A 13,834-nucleotide genomic window follows, 5' to 3' on the forward strand; every position below is an offset into this window, starting at 1 on the left:
TAGAAGGCACAGCAGAAATTTGACGTCGATCCAACTAAATCCCTAGGAGGAGTTCGTTAAAGTACGAAGTGTGTAAATCATCCAAAAATGGCCGTAAAATTCAAAATGGCCGACTTCCTGTTGAGTTTAGGGTATGGGTTCTTGAGGCTTTTTTGTGCGTCTTGGTATGATACATGCCAACTGAAAATTTCGTGCATGTATGTTGAATGTGAACGAGGGGCTAATTTTTTCCAATTTTCTAGGTGGCGCTAGCGAGTCATTTTGCCACGCCCATGCGCGAAACCCATAAAATACGAAATATTTCACCAGTTCTGACATGTGTGCAAAGTTTGGTGAGTTTTCGAGTATGTTTAGGTCCCCAAAATGGAGCTTACTTTGCAGAAGAAAAAAAAAAAATATAATCTTTACAAATTCAATAGGGACCTCGAACGGTCGTGCTCGGGCCATAATTAAAGCTGCAAGCAGCGTTGGGCGGGCCCTCGCACTTGTAGCGCGATACACGTACCACAGAAAATTAGTGCACGTAGGTGAAACGTGCGGTGGGGGCTGCTCCATTAAAGGTCACTTCCTGTTGCCAGCAGGTGGCGCTATGACTGTGGTTGAATGTCAGCATGTACATTTGTTCAGGGCGGGACTCTCATCCTACATGTACAGTTTGGTCCAGATGTGAGCATGTACGAAGTGTGTAAATCATCCAAAAATGGCCGACTTCCTGTTGACTTTAGGGTATGGGTTCTTGAGGCTTTTTTGTGCGTCTTGATATGATACATAGGTTGAACGTGAACGAGGGGCAAATTTTTTCCAATTTTCTAGGTGGCGCTAGCAAGTCATTTTGCCACGCCCATGCGCGAAACCCATAAAATACCTAATTTTTCACCACTTCTGACATGTGTGCAAAGTTTGGTGAGTTTTCGAGTATGTTTAGGCTCCCGAAATTGAGCAGAAAAAAAAATATATATATATATATATATATATATATAATCTTTACAAATTCAATAGGGACCTTGCACGGTTCGTGCTCAGGCCCTAAATAATCTTTACAAATTCAATAGGGACCTCGCACGGTTCGTGCTTGGGCCCTAACAAACCAAAAGAAAGAAGGTAATTGTGAGTCTTATTAAAGTATCACAATGTGCGTCTGTATTGCAAAGATCTTGCTAAATGTGGCTGATGGATTTTATCGTTTGAGTTTGAGAACGTGCGCTGCTTTAAATGTTGCCGCTGCAAGGAATTGTGGGACGGCATTCTCTCCTTTCCTTTTATAAAGGATGGTCAGGTGTACCCTATGCTGAAGGAGATATGAAAGGAAGCATTGAGGCACCTTTCCTTAGCTTTTGAGAATTCGAACAGCTCTTATCATGGCTGCCACTGAAATACTTCTGGTTCACTTCACTCAGTTAGGAACCTTCCTAAGCAAAAAAGACTTTTCGAACACAGCCAAAGAGTCAAATTGTAGTTGTGTTTATGCTGGCCATGCTGCACCCTAGTGGTGAATCTTAAATTTGGGACTGACACTAAGGAGTTTGCTACAGGCCATGGTGCTCCCTCCATGTGGTTAAGGTTTTCTCTCCACTAATGGAAAGCAGAGAAAGTGCTCAAGATCCATGGTGTATCAACAAAACAGCCTCCCCAGCCCTCCAGTCTGCGTCAAAGCGTCCTTGAGCAAGATACTGAACCCCACTATTGCTCCTAATGGCTGTGTTGTCTTTGTGTGCGATTGTATTAGTTTCTGTTCCTCATGAGCAGATGGTTCCTTGCATGGCAGACTCTGCCATCACTGTGTGAATGCAGTGAATGTGACATGTAGTGTAAAAGCACTTTGAGTGGTCAGAAGACTCAAAAGGAGCTATGAGAGTACAGACCATATATCATTTATAGTGAAATAGCATCACACATCAACAGGGCCATAGTCTAGGTTTCCCTCTTTTCAGCAGGATGGCCCACAGGTTACAGCCTCCACCATAATTGCAGTGGGTCATCAGTGTGAACAGATTTCAGTTCCAACAGTGGGGTGCTGGAGGTGCCAGGATGAGTGCCATCTGGCCTCAGGAAGCTGTCATATGAGCCAGAGTGACTGTGAGATTCATTATGCTGCACTGGGATCTGTCAGAGGTCCATGGCACTGGCCAATTTCTCGTGTTTGTGTCCCAGCAGACACAGAGCAACACTAGCTTTCATCTGGAGTTGATTTGTATCCACCTGATGAGTGCAAGTCCAATACTCACTTCTTGCTTTTTGTTGATTACAGCCATCAATAACTCTTTTGTTGAATATGTGGCATACATGATAGACTAAACATCTGAATCTATCTTTTGATGATCAGAAATGAACAGCTGCCTGGATTAAATCCCAAAACTGATGGTATGATTTGTAAAAGTGATTTTGTAAAAAGAAGAAATTGAATACTGTTGATAATCATTTAATCCAAGCACCGTAAGCATTGTGTTTCCACATTCAGCCTTCCAAGGCCCATCAGTGTGATGGAAAATATTAGACTCTATACTAACACTGACACAGACAAGCTGAATAAAAGTTATTTTCCTGTGATATTAATTTATAGCAAAGTAAGGTTAGTATGGAGTCAGCGACCCTGAGAGGGAAATCACAAATAGGACACATGTTTCTGAGAGGGGCTGTCAAAATGCTGTTCACCGCAACTAGAATAACCTACACACTCCCTAACTTCAGGGATTATAAAAGAAAAAGACATCTTCAAGAACAAGTGAGGGCTTTAGAAGGAGAGTGATGGTGGTGAAAGTAAAACTAAATAAATCACCATAAAACTAAAAACAGCAAGTACTGGGAAAATGTAACCAATCCTTTAATGAAAAGTTTATCTAACTACTAGACAATGGCAAAATAACAATTATGGGAAATAGTAAATGTTAAAACTTAGTATAGTATAGTAGTGCAGCTACAAAAGTGCAAGAGACAAAACAGTAAACTGACTCACAAATGAATGCTAACATTAGCTGACATTAGCCATGAGCTACTGGTCATACAATTTCAGAAGGAAAACCCCTTAGTGTGTTGAAGTGGTGAAGTGTGCGTTTTATTTCTTACGAATTCAACTTTTCAACAAGGGTACTTGTACTATATTCACAGAGAATTATGACCATCTCTGCAGGTCCACACAGCTCTGCAAAGGTTCAGTCTCAGCACTGGTTTCCAGCCGCAGGTAGCTGTTTCATCAACTAAACTGTTCACTACCTCCTCATTAGCAAACAGCAGTTTGTGACCTGCTGGTGAAAATTTAGCAGCTAAAGAGCCAGATATTGTTTTCAAGAGTTGGTGAAGACCAAACCAGAGCTGAAAGACGAGTGAATATTACATTACATTTATTTACAACAACAAAAAAAAAGAAATCACTGACCACGATGGATAAAGGATGTTGATCACCATAAGTTACCATTGGCTATTAAGCCTTTACTCTCTTATGCCATAACTTGCTAATTCATGGATATCAGTCACGTGACTTTTTTGTTGTGGCCGCCATCTTTAGGACCGCTGCGCAGCCCCTCTTTCGTTAGAATGAATGATGTCGCACACGAAAATAGCACACCTCACCACCGACGAAAAGCAACGGTATTTGAAGAAGGTTGATACGTTAGGTTTCGATCCATATCTACTGTCCAGTGAACTGCTGACTCCACTAAAGTCTAGCAAAAACCTGCCAAATTTGACGTTTGCTGATATTTACATTTACCTCGTCCACAATCCATCTCCATACACCGGGGAAGCCCTCAAGGCGTTTAAAAGCACCGAAGCCTACCGCTACTTCACCTCAGGATGGGTTAATGATCCCAAAATTCATCATCTGGAGATGAAGAAAATGTTCTTGATCACAGGAAGGGTAAGTGGCAGTGTTTTATTCAAGTGATATTAACATTAACGTTACTCAAGCAAATAGCAACATAACATAAATCAACCACTACTGTAAATTTACTTTTGCTAGATGTCTAGAATAACATTATGTCCCCATTTTAAACTACATGTTTTAATCTAGCTAGCTAACATGTAGTTTGTTAACTTCTCGTTAAAATTTGCAGGTGAAGCATTCACAAAGCCTCAGTGTAACCCCAACACACCCCTGGATCACAGTACAGGATGATGGGACTGTTTTAATGGCTCATTGTACCTGTAAGGCAGGTTTAGGAGAGGTATGCACACATGCATCAGCTCTGCTTGTATTGTGTGTTGGCTGCTGTTGATATCAGGGATGGGCAGGCTTGCACCCAGAAGCCCTGTGCATGGGCACAGCCAAGTACGGCGTCTGTCAGAGATGTCCAATATGCAGAGATCCAAAACATCAATTTCTGTCATAACTGAGAGCCCCGTCATGTTCAAGGCCCTGGTTTTCCTGATATTAGGCCATCAGATGAAGAGTGCAGGATGTTTTTTGAGATGCTTCATCAGAGTGAGAAGCAAGAGTCTAAGCCAAAGAAAAGTGCCATCCTTTCTGTCATTGAGGGCCACTCCCACAGGTACACAGTGGTGAAATGTAATTAAATACATCCAATAACATGATGTATACTTTAATGAAGTATATTGAGGCTTATACTTTTTATTCCTTGGTCTAAGTATACATTTTACTGCAGAAGTTTCACGTCACAGCATATTTTTGCTTAAGTCAAATATCTGGGCACATCTTCCACCACTGTAGGTACACGCCAAAGGTGATGCAGCTGGACTTGCCCACTCCTTTGTCAACCTTATATTCAAGCACCTGGCTAGAGGTAGACCTGCCCACACTACTGGTTGAGACTTCCAAGGTCTTTGATAACCTACATCTGACACAGCAACAGGTAAATATTATAAAAACAGGTTGGTGTTAATATTTCCATTTGTCAATCTCTTCAGTTGAAAATCAAAGTAATCACTAGTAAAATTATTTCTGCCTGTGAAGTTGAAATTCATGACAAGTCAACTAACTAATGAACAAACTAACTTTTCCAGTGTTTGGTAGTTGAGGAGGAGACCAGGGAGCAGAGTAAAAGTAGGGTATGGTTTGAAGAGTCACAGCGTCGGTATTCTGCGAGGCAGCCAAAGCAAACAAACCCGTATCCTTGATCAAAAGGATTTGCTATCCGCTCTCTTCTCAGTTTTCCACTGAGGCAACAAGGTGCGTAGAGTAAAGCACAATTAAACATGAAGGTTGGATTTGTGTAGCCATGATGTAACCAGGTTAGCTATTCAAGTCAATGAGAAGAATCAGATTACAAGCAAATTATAAGCAAAGGCATTTATGAGTGGTCAGAGTGCAACACATTTAGGTAAATGTTGATAGGCATTAAATGTCATTCAGACAAATACAATACAATTTAATAAACAGTTTATATTTCAATTTTTGTCAGATGGGGTCAAGTGAATGAGGGAAGAGCAAGGGCAAACTATGTCGCTATGATGCAAGATCACCACGAAGACTTCCAGGTCCATCAACAACTAAGAGATGAATGATATGTTCATAGGGCTGGGCGATATAGACAAAAATGTTATCACATTTCATTTCATTCAATATTGATTATTCTCATGATAATGTGTCATGTCATGTCAAATTATTATTTCTTTCAAGCTTAAAGGCAGATTTTTGCTCCAGAGTGAAAGTTGAAGAAACCAGGTGGTTAATTGTGGTTCTAAACTATATTTTTATGGTCAGAATGTGACAAACACTTGATGACAAACCGTGGATCACTTCACAAATCTGAGGCAGAACATTCAAAATTATTATGATACAATCTTTTTTCAACAAATGTGTTTTAGTAAAATAAAGTAAAATCTTTTTTAGTTCCTTTTCTTAAAAAATATTAATGCAAAGTAAGTAAAAGTGCTAATTTCTTTGTGATTCAAATGAATTAAATCAAACATTTATTGAGAAAAAGTGTGTGATAATTATCATTATTGTTTTATTGCCCAGCCCAATATCTACATCCTATCAATATCTGTACACAGTTTATCATTATACTGTATATACCTCCAGGTTCATGCATCAGGGTTCATCATCCACCCAGACCTCCCCTGGATTGGAGCATCACCTGACGGCATAGTAACATGCACTTGCCATGGTGATGGTGTGCTGGAGATAAAATGCCCATTCAACAGCAGGGACTGCTCACTCGCTGAAAGCTGCAAACACCCATCATTCTGTTTAGGCCTCAGAGAGGATGGGACAATGTCACTTAAGACAGACCACAAGTTCATGTATCAAGTGCAAGTTCAAATGCATGTGGCCACTGTGAGTTACTGCGATTTCATGGTATGGACACCGCAGGAGTTTTTCATCCAGCGGATCCAGTATGATCCTGTTTTCTTCCCTAACGCCTACCTCAAAGTGGCTGAATTCATCAAAACCGGAGTACTACCAGAGCTGCTGGGGAAATGGTATACAGCACCACGGCATTCTCATACAGACAGGGCAACCACAGAACAGCCACCTGAAATGGGATGCTACTGCGGTAAACCTTGTGACACAGATGACATCACCTGCACATCTGGACAGTGTAGGCGGAAGCACTTTCACAGGTCTTGCCTTAAATTGAGCAGGGTACCGAAGACATGGAAATGTGTGGAGTGCAGAAAAAAAGTGTAGTATTGCTTTAGTTTTTGATTAATCGGTTTCATCTTTTATTTGCTTAAATATCCTTTCAACATAACATTCATTGTTATGAACTGATTGTTATGAAATAGTAAAGATGATTAAGAGCTATGTATTTTACTGCCAGCTGTTTTGTTTTATAGCAAATAAAGTTACAAAATACAAAAAAAGTTCATATTTTGTGTTACACTTAAATTTTCTATTCTGAAGGCACTACAGATGGGCAAGTGTTGCACAAAGCACAGCAGACTCTGACCATCTTGTCAAGAGATGTAAGCTCTCCTGGAGTTGTAGTCTGGCAAAGAGAGATGGGTATTGTACTTTCTAAGATTGTGTACTTGTTCCTCACGAGACCAATGACACGTTCTACATGAATCCGAACAGCTGCTAGTCCCCTCGTAGTCTCAAGTTCACTTGGGTGCAGTTGCTGTTTCCCTTTAGTGAAGGCAGGTATTTTGAGATGTGCACTGTACAAGCCCATGGCAATTTTCTGTGGTACGTGTATCTTGTCCAGACGCACAAAAAAGCTTCTTGGAGCGATGCCCTAAAATCAACAGGAAGTCGGCCATTTTGAATTTTATGTCAAATTTTGGATGATTTACACACTTCGTACTTTAACGAACTCCTCCTAGGGATTTAGTCCGACCGACCTCAAATTTCTGCTGTCCCTTCTAAAGGCATTGAAGGTGAAAAGTTGTGCTATTTGCGAGTTTTCGTCAATGGGCGTGTCCGTGGCGTGGCGTCAAAGATCAACTCTTCGCCATGACACAGGAAGTTGTCGTAACTTCAGTGTACATGCTCACATCTGGACCAAACTGTACATCTAGGATGAGAGTCCCGCCCTGAACACATGTACATGCTGACATTCACCCACAGTCATAGCGCCACCTGCTGGCAACAGGAAGTGACTTTTAACGAAGCAGCCCCCGCCGCACGTTTCACCTACGTGCACGAATTTTCTTTGGTACGTGTATCTTGTCCAGACGCACAAAAAAGCCTCTTGGAGCGATGCCCTAAAATCAACAGGAAGTCGGCCATTTTGAATTTTACGTCAAATTTTGGATGATTTACACACTTCGTACTTTAACGAACTCCTCCTAGGGATTTAGTCCGACCGACTTCAAATTTGTGCTGTGCCTTCTAAAGGCATTGAAGATGAAAAGTTGTGCTATTTGCGAGTTTTCGTCAATGGGCGTGTCCGTGGCGTGGCGTCAGAGATCAAGTCTTCGCCATGACACAGGAAGTTGTTGTAACTTCAGTGTACATGCTCACATCTGCACCAAACTTTACGTGCTTGATAACTCTCCCACCCCGCTATGGAGGACCGATCCTGACACAGTCAGAAATAAATACAGAAATAAATAAGTGCTCAATAAATAAATAAGCATCCAATTAAATACACAAAAAAATAAAGTAAATTAAAGCTGCAAGCAGCGTTGGGCGGGCCCTCGCACTTGTAGCGCGTCCGCGTGTGAGCTGGCCGAGTTGCACATTCTGGAGCTCTGCCGGTGTGGCTGTGAATTTCCTACGCGGTTCCGACGCCGCATGAAGGTGCTATATGTCACTTCCTGTGTCCCCTATGTGGAGCTACATAGCACTTGCCGCTATGAATATAAATCGGTATTGACGTGTAGATGTCTGAGGGGTGGGAGAGTTATCAAGCACGTAAAGTTTGTTTCAGATGTGAGCATGTACACTGAACAATAATGTACCCAAACAATAAAATAAATTCCTTTTATATTTCCCTGCCTTGTTGTTTATGTGTACATACAGAGGAAGAATGTGAGAACAGCACACATATCATCGTTACTGTGTGTTAGAGCATGGGAGAACAGTGGATACTTTTAATACAGCCCACACCCCTAATACTGTGTAACTATAACAAGTAGAGAACAGAAGAAAAAGATGTTCTTTCTCTACAACTGTCTGCATAGCTTATTCATATTGTGTAATGAATGAAAATAAATAGGTCTACTAGGCTCCTCTCTACTTTGACATTTAAGATTAGCTTGTTTGATCCACCTTCATACACATGTGACATTACTGTACAACTTGAGAAAGGTGAGTTGTTTTCTGCTCCAGCCTGCCTAAAAGAAAAGCGTTTTTGGGATTAAATGGACTTTATTAGCTGCTGCAGTGCAGGATGAACTCAGAATAGACCCATTTCTCACCTTATTATTCTAAATCATGCAACGAAGAAGAAGAAATGCATAATAAATCGTGGGACAAAATCTGTCCACAAATACTGTACAGCATGTAGTCTAATGAACAAGACTTGTGTTATAGCTGACTTGGGCAGTGAAATGTTTAATTTTTTTAATTCATGTGGTCATAGTTGTCCACAACTCAAATCACCCAATAATAATATAAAATAATGGTATAAAACATTTCTTCTTATATTCATAAGAAGAAATGTTTTATACCACCTCAAGAAGGCTTCCTATCAGAAAGTTAGGAAGGTATTTCAAATGTACAACTGCAGTACTTGATTCTAAGTAAAGTAATTTCCCTGACATTACTGTGTTACGCATGTAACAGGTTTTATACTTCCTGTGAGTATAATCCAATCAGTCTTATTTTCATACTGTATATCCGTTGTGTAATTTGATAAATTGTGTTGTATGTGGTGCTCGCATCGGGTACTACTGAGACTTCATTGCCCTCTTCAGAGAAGACTCTGACTGCAACATGCGTCTTTGTAAAGAGAGAAACGGACAGAAAAAGTCTCTAACTCTGCCTGTCAGCTCGCTCTGCTCCGTTAAAACTGAATTTACCATACAGAATTGAATATGAGTGCACTCCAGATTTAGCTGCAGCCAGCTGACCGTGTGCTTCTCCCTATACCGCAGTTCTGTGTCCATGCATGCAGCAAACTGAAAGCACTGTCTGTCGGAGCGTCTACGTGAAAGAGAAGGAAGACATTGCTGGTAGTATTGTCTTCAGAGTTGTTAAACACCTCAGCGCACTGAAGGAAGCCATCTGACTGTGTGAGGGTGCAAGATCGTTGATGTCTGCAGGCAGAGTAGAGCTCTCCTGTCTGACTGGTCCACCAATAGCAGAGAAGATGACCCCTTGAGACACAGCCCCTCCTCATTTGCATAATGAGGCAGAAATGCATACAAAAATTTAAAAAAGACAGGCAGAAATAAATACCATGGGTGAAAATAAATAAGGTAAATAAATACAAAGGAAGAATAAAACAGACAAAAATATTAAAACACACACATAAATAAATACATTAAAAAAATTAGTAATAAATAAAGTTGAATAAACAAATAAGGTAATTATAACAAAGGTGAATAAGTAAAGGCACTAATTAAAATATAAACATTTATGTCTCCTTGTATAATTTAATTACTACCTACATTTATTTATTTACTTTATTTTTTTGTGTATTTAATTGGATGCTTATTTATTTATTGAGCATTTATTTATTTCTGTATTTATTTCTGGCTGTGTCAGGATCGGTCCTCCATAACGGGGTGGGAGAGTTATCAAGCACGTAAAGTTTGGTTAAGATGTGAGCATGTACACTGAAGTTACAACAACTTCCTGTGTCATGGCGAAGACTTGATCTCTGACGCCACGCCACGGACACCCATTGACGAAAACTCGCAAATAGCACAACTTTTCATCTTCAATGCCTTTAGAAGGCACAGCACAAATTTGAAGTCGGTCGGACTAAATCCCTAGGAGGAGTTCGTTAAAGTACGAAGTGTGTAAATCATCCAAAATTTGACGTAAAATTCAAAATGGCCGACTTCCTGTTGATTTTAGGGCATCGCTCCAAGAGGCTTTTTTGTGCGTCTGGACAAGATACACGTACCACAGAAAATTCGTGCACGTAGGTGAAACGTGCGGCGGGGGCTGCTTCGTTAAAGTCACTTCCTGTTGCCAGCAGGTGGCGCTATGACTGTGGGTGAATGTCAGCATGTACATGTGTTCAGGGCGGGACTCTCATCCTACATGTACAGTTTGGTCCAGATGTGAGCATGTACACTGAAGTTACGACAACTTCCGTGTCATGGCGAAGAGCTGATCTTTGACGCCACGCCACGGACACGCCCATTGACGAAAACTCGCAAATAGCACAACTTTTCATCTTCAATGCCTTTAGAAGGCACAGCAGAAATTTGAGGTCGGTCGGACTAAATCCCTAGGAGGAGTTCGTTAAAGTACGAAGTGTGTAAATCATCCAAAATTTGACGTAAAATTCAAAATGGCCGACTTCCTGTTGATTTTAGGGCATCGCTCCAAGAGGCTTTTTTGTGCGTCTGGACAAGATACACGTACCACAGAAAATTCGTGCACGTAGGTGAAACGTGCGGCGGGGGCTGCTTCGTTAAAAGTCACTTCCTGTTGCCAGCAGGTGGCGCTATGACTGTGGGTGAATGTCAGCATGTACATGTGTTCAGGGCGGGACTCTCATCCTACATGTACAGTTTGGTCCAGATGTGAGCATGTACACTGAAGTTACGACAACTTCCGTGTCATGGCGAAGAGCTGATCTTTGACGCCACGCCACGGACACGCCCATTGACGAAAACTCGCAAATAGCACAACTTTTCATCTTCAATGCCTTTAGAAGGCACAGCAGAAATTTGAGGTCGGTCGGACTAAATCCCTAGGAGGAGTTCGTTAAAGTACGAAGTGTGTAAATCATCCAAAATTTGACGTAAAATTCAAAATGGCCGACTTCCTGTTGATTTTAGGGCATCTCCAAGAGGCTTTTTTGTGCGTCTGGACAAGATACACGTACCACAGAAAATTCGTGCACGTAGGTGAAACGTGCGGCGGGGGCTGCTTCGTTAAAGTCACTTCCTGTTGCCAGCAGGTGGCGCTATGACTGTGGGTGAATGTCAGCATGTACATGTGTTCAGGGCGGGACTCTCATCCTACATGTACAGTTTGGTCCAGATGTGAGCATGTACACTGAAGTTACGACAACTTCCGTGTCATGGCGAAGAGCTGATCTTTGACGCCACGCCACGGACACGCCCATTGACGAAAACTTGCAAATAGCACAACTTTTCATCTTCAATGCCTTTAGAAGGCACAGCAGAAATTTGAGGTCGGTCGGACTAAATCCCTAGGAGGAGTTCGTTAAAGTACGAAGTGTGTAAATCATCCAAAATTTGACGTAAAATTCAAAATGGCCGACTTCCTGTTGGGTTTAGGCTATGGCTCCAAGAGACTTTTTTGTGCGTCTGGACAAGATACACGTACCACAGAAAATTCGTGCACGTAGGTGAAACGTGCGGCGGGGGCTGCTTCGTTAAAGGTCACTTTCTGTTGCCAGCAGGTGGCGCTATGACTGTGGGTGAATGTCGGCATGTACATGTGTTCAGGGCGGGACTCTCATCCTACATGTACAGTTTGGTCCGATGTGAGCATGTACACTGAAGTTACAACAACTTCCTGTTTCATTGCGAATCATCGACGCCACGGACACGCCCATTGACGAAAACGCGCAAATAGCACAACTTTTCATCGTCAATGCCTTTAGAAGGCACAGCAGAAATTTGACGTCGATCCGACTAAATCCCTAGGAGGAGTTCGTTAAAGTACGAAGTGTGTAAATCATCCAAAATGGCCGTAAAATTCAAAATGGCCGACTTCCTGTTGACTTTAGGCTATGGGTTCTTGAGGCTTTTTTGTGCGTCTTGATACGATACATGTCCCCAGAAAATTTCGTACATGTAGGTTGAACGTGAACGAGGGGCTAATCATTTCCAATTTTCTAGGTGGCGCTAGCGAGTCATTTTGCCACGCCCATGTGCGAAACTTGTAGAATACGAAATTTTTCACCGGTTCTGACATGTTTGCAAATTTTGGTGAGTTTTCGAGTATGTTTAGGCCATGTCATTTGGCCTACTTTGCAGAAAAAAAAAAAAAAAAAAAAATATTAAAGCTGCAAGCAGCGTTGGGCGGGCCCTCGCACTTATAAGCGCGTCCGCGTGTGAGCCGGCCGAGTTGCATATTCTGGAGCTCTGCCGTGCGGCTGTGAATTTGCTACGCGGTTATGACGCCGCATGAAGGTGTTATATGTCACTTCCTGTGTCCCCTATGTGGAGCTACATAGCACTTGCCGCTATGAATATAAATCGGTTGTGTGTAGATGTCTGCGGGGTGGGAGAGTTATCAAGCACGTAAAGTTTGTTTCAGATGTGAGCATGTACACTGAACAATGTACCCAAACAATAAATAAATTCCTTTTATATTTCCCTGCCTTGTTGTTTATGTGTACATACAGAGGAAGAAGTGAGAACAGCACACATTTCATCGTTACTGTGTGCTGTACCGCAGTTCTGTGTCCATGCATGCAGCAAACTGAAAGCACTGTCTGTCGGACGTCTACGTGAAAAGAGAAGGAAGACATTGCTGGTAGTATTGTCTTCAGAGTTGTTAAACACCTCAGCGCACTGAAGGAAGCCATCTGACTGTGTGAGGGGCAAGATCGTTGTGTCTGCAGGCAGAGTAGGAGCTCTCCTGTCTGACTGGTCCACCAAGCAGAAAGATGACCCCTTGAGACACAGCCCCTCCTCATTTGCATAAGAGAGAAATGCATACAAAATTTAAAAAAGACAGGCAGAATAAATACCATGGGTGAAAATAATAAGGTAAATACAAAGGAAGAATAAACAGACAAAATATTAAAACACACATAATAAATACATTAAAAAATTAGTAATAAATAAAGTTGAATAAACAAATAGGTAATTATAACAAAGGTGAATAGTAAAGGCACTAATTAAAATATACATTTTGTCTCCTTGTATAATTTAATTACTACCTACATTTATTTATTTACTTTATTTTTTTGTGTATTTAATTGGATGCTTATTTATTTATTGAGCATTTATTTATTTCTGTATTTATTTCTGACTGTGTCAGGATCGGTCCTCCATAACGGGGTGGGAGTTATCAAGCACGTAAAGTTTGGTTCAGATGTGAGCATGTACACTGAAGTTACAACAACTTCCTGTGTCATGGCGAAGACTTGATCTCTGACGCCACGCCACGGACACACCCATTGACGAAAACTCGCAAATAGCACAACTTTTCATCTTCAATGCCTTTAGAAGGCACAGCAAATTTGAAGTCGGTCGGACTAATCCCTAGGAGGAGTTCGTTAAAGTACGAAGTGTGTAAATCATCCAAAATTTGACGTAAAATTCAAAATGGCCGCTTCCTGTTGATTTTAGGGCATCGCTCCAAGAGGCTTTTTTGTGCGTCTGGACA

The 13,834-nt window shown here is 41.5% G+C and overlaps 2 protein-coding genes across 2 annotated transcripts in view; both read left to right on the top strand.

The window, feature by feature from the left end:
• The window catches only part of nlgn4xa (neuroligin 4 X-linked a), a 319,083-nt gene that overhangs the window by 141,400 nt on the left and 163,849 nt on the right, over positions 1-13,834 (top strand). The window lies entirely within an intron of this gene.
• LOC119905482 lies at positions 4,295-6,685 on the top strand. Its single transcript, XM_038722560.1, has 2 exons — positions 4,295-4,805; positions 5,978-6,685. The coding sequence occupies exons 1-2, from the start codon at positions 4,680-4,682 to the stop codon at positions 6,584-6,586; spliced, it is 735 nt and encodes a 244-aa protein (XP_038578488.1). The 5' UTR covers positions 4,295-4,679; the 3' UTR covers positions 6,587-6,685.

Source organism: Micropterus salmoides, unplaced genomic scaffold, assembly GCF_014851395.1.
Source record: "Micropterus salmoides isolate LMB-PRFRI ecotype aquatic unplaced genomic scaffold, ASM1485139v1 Ms_hic_scaffold_1, whole genome shotgun sequence".
In the NCBI taxonomy this organism is placed as follows: domain Eukaryota; kingdom Metazoa; phylum Chordata; class Actinopteri; order Centrarchiformes; family Centrarchidae; genus Micropterus; species Micropterus salmoides.

Excerpts from the sequence above, each read along its gene's own strand:
- LOC119905482 (XM_038722560.1), top strand. The coding sequence starts at position 4,680 with ATGCAGCTGGACTTGCCCACTCCTTTGTCAACCTTATATTCAAGCACC. Across the intron at positions 4,806-5,977 it reads TACATCTGACACAGCAACAG|GTTCATGCATCAGGGTTCAT; the intron begins GTAAATATTATA and ends ATATACCTCCAG.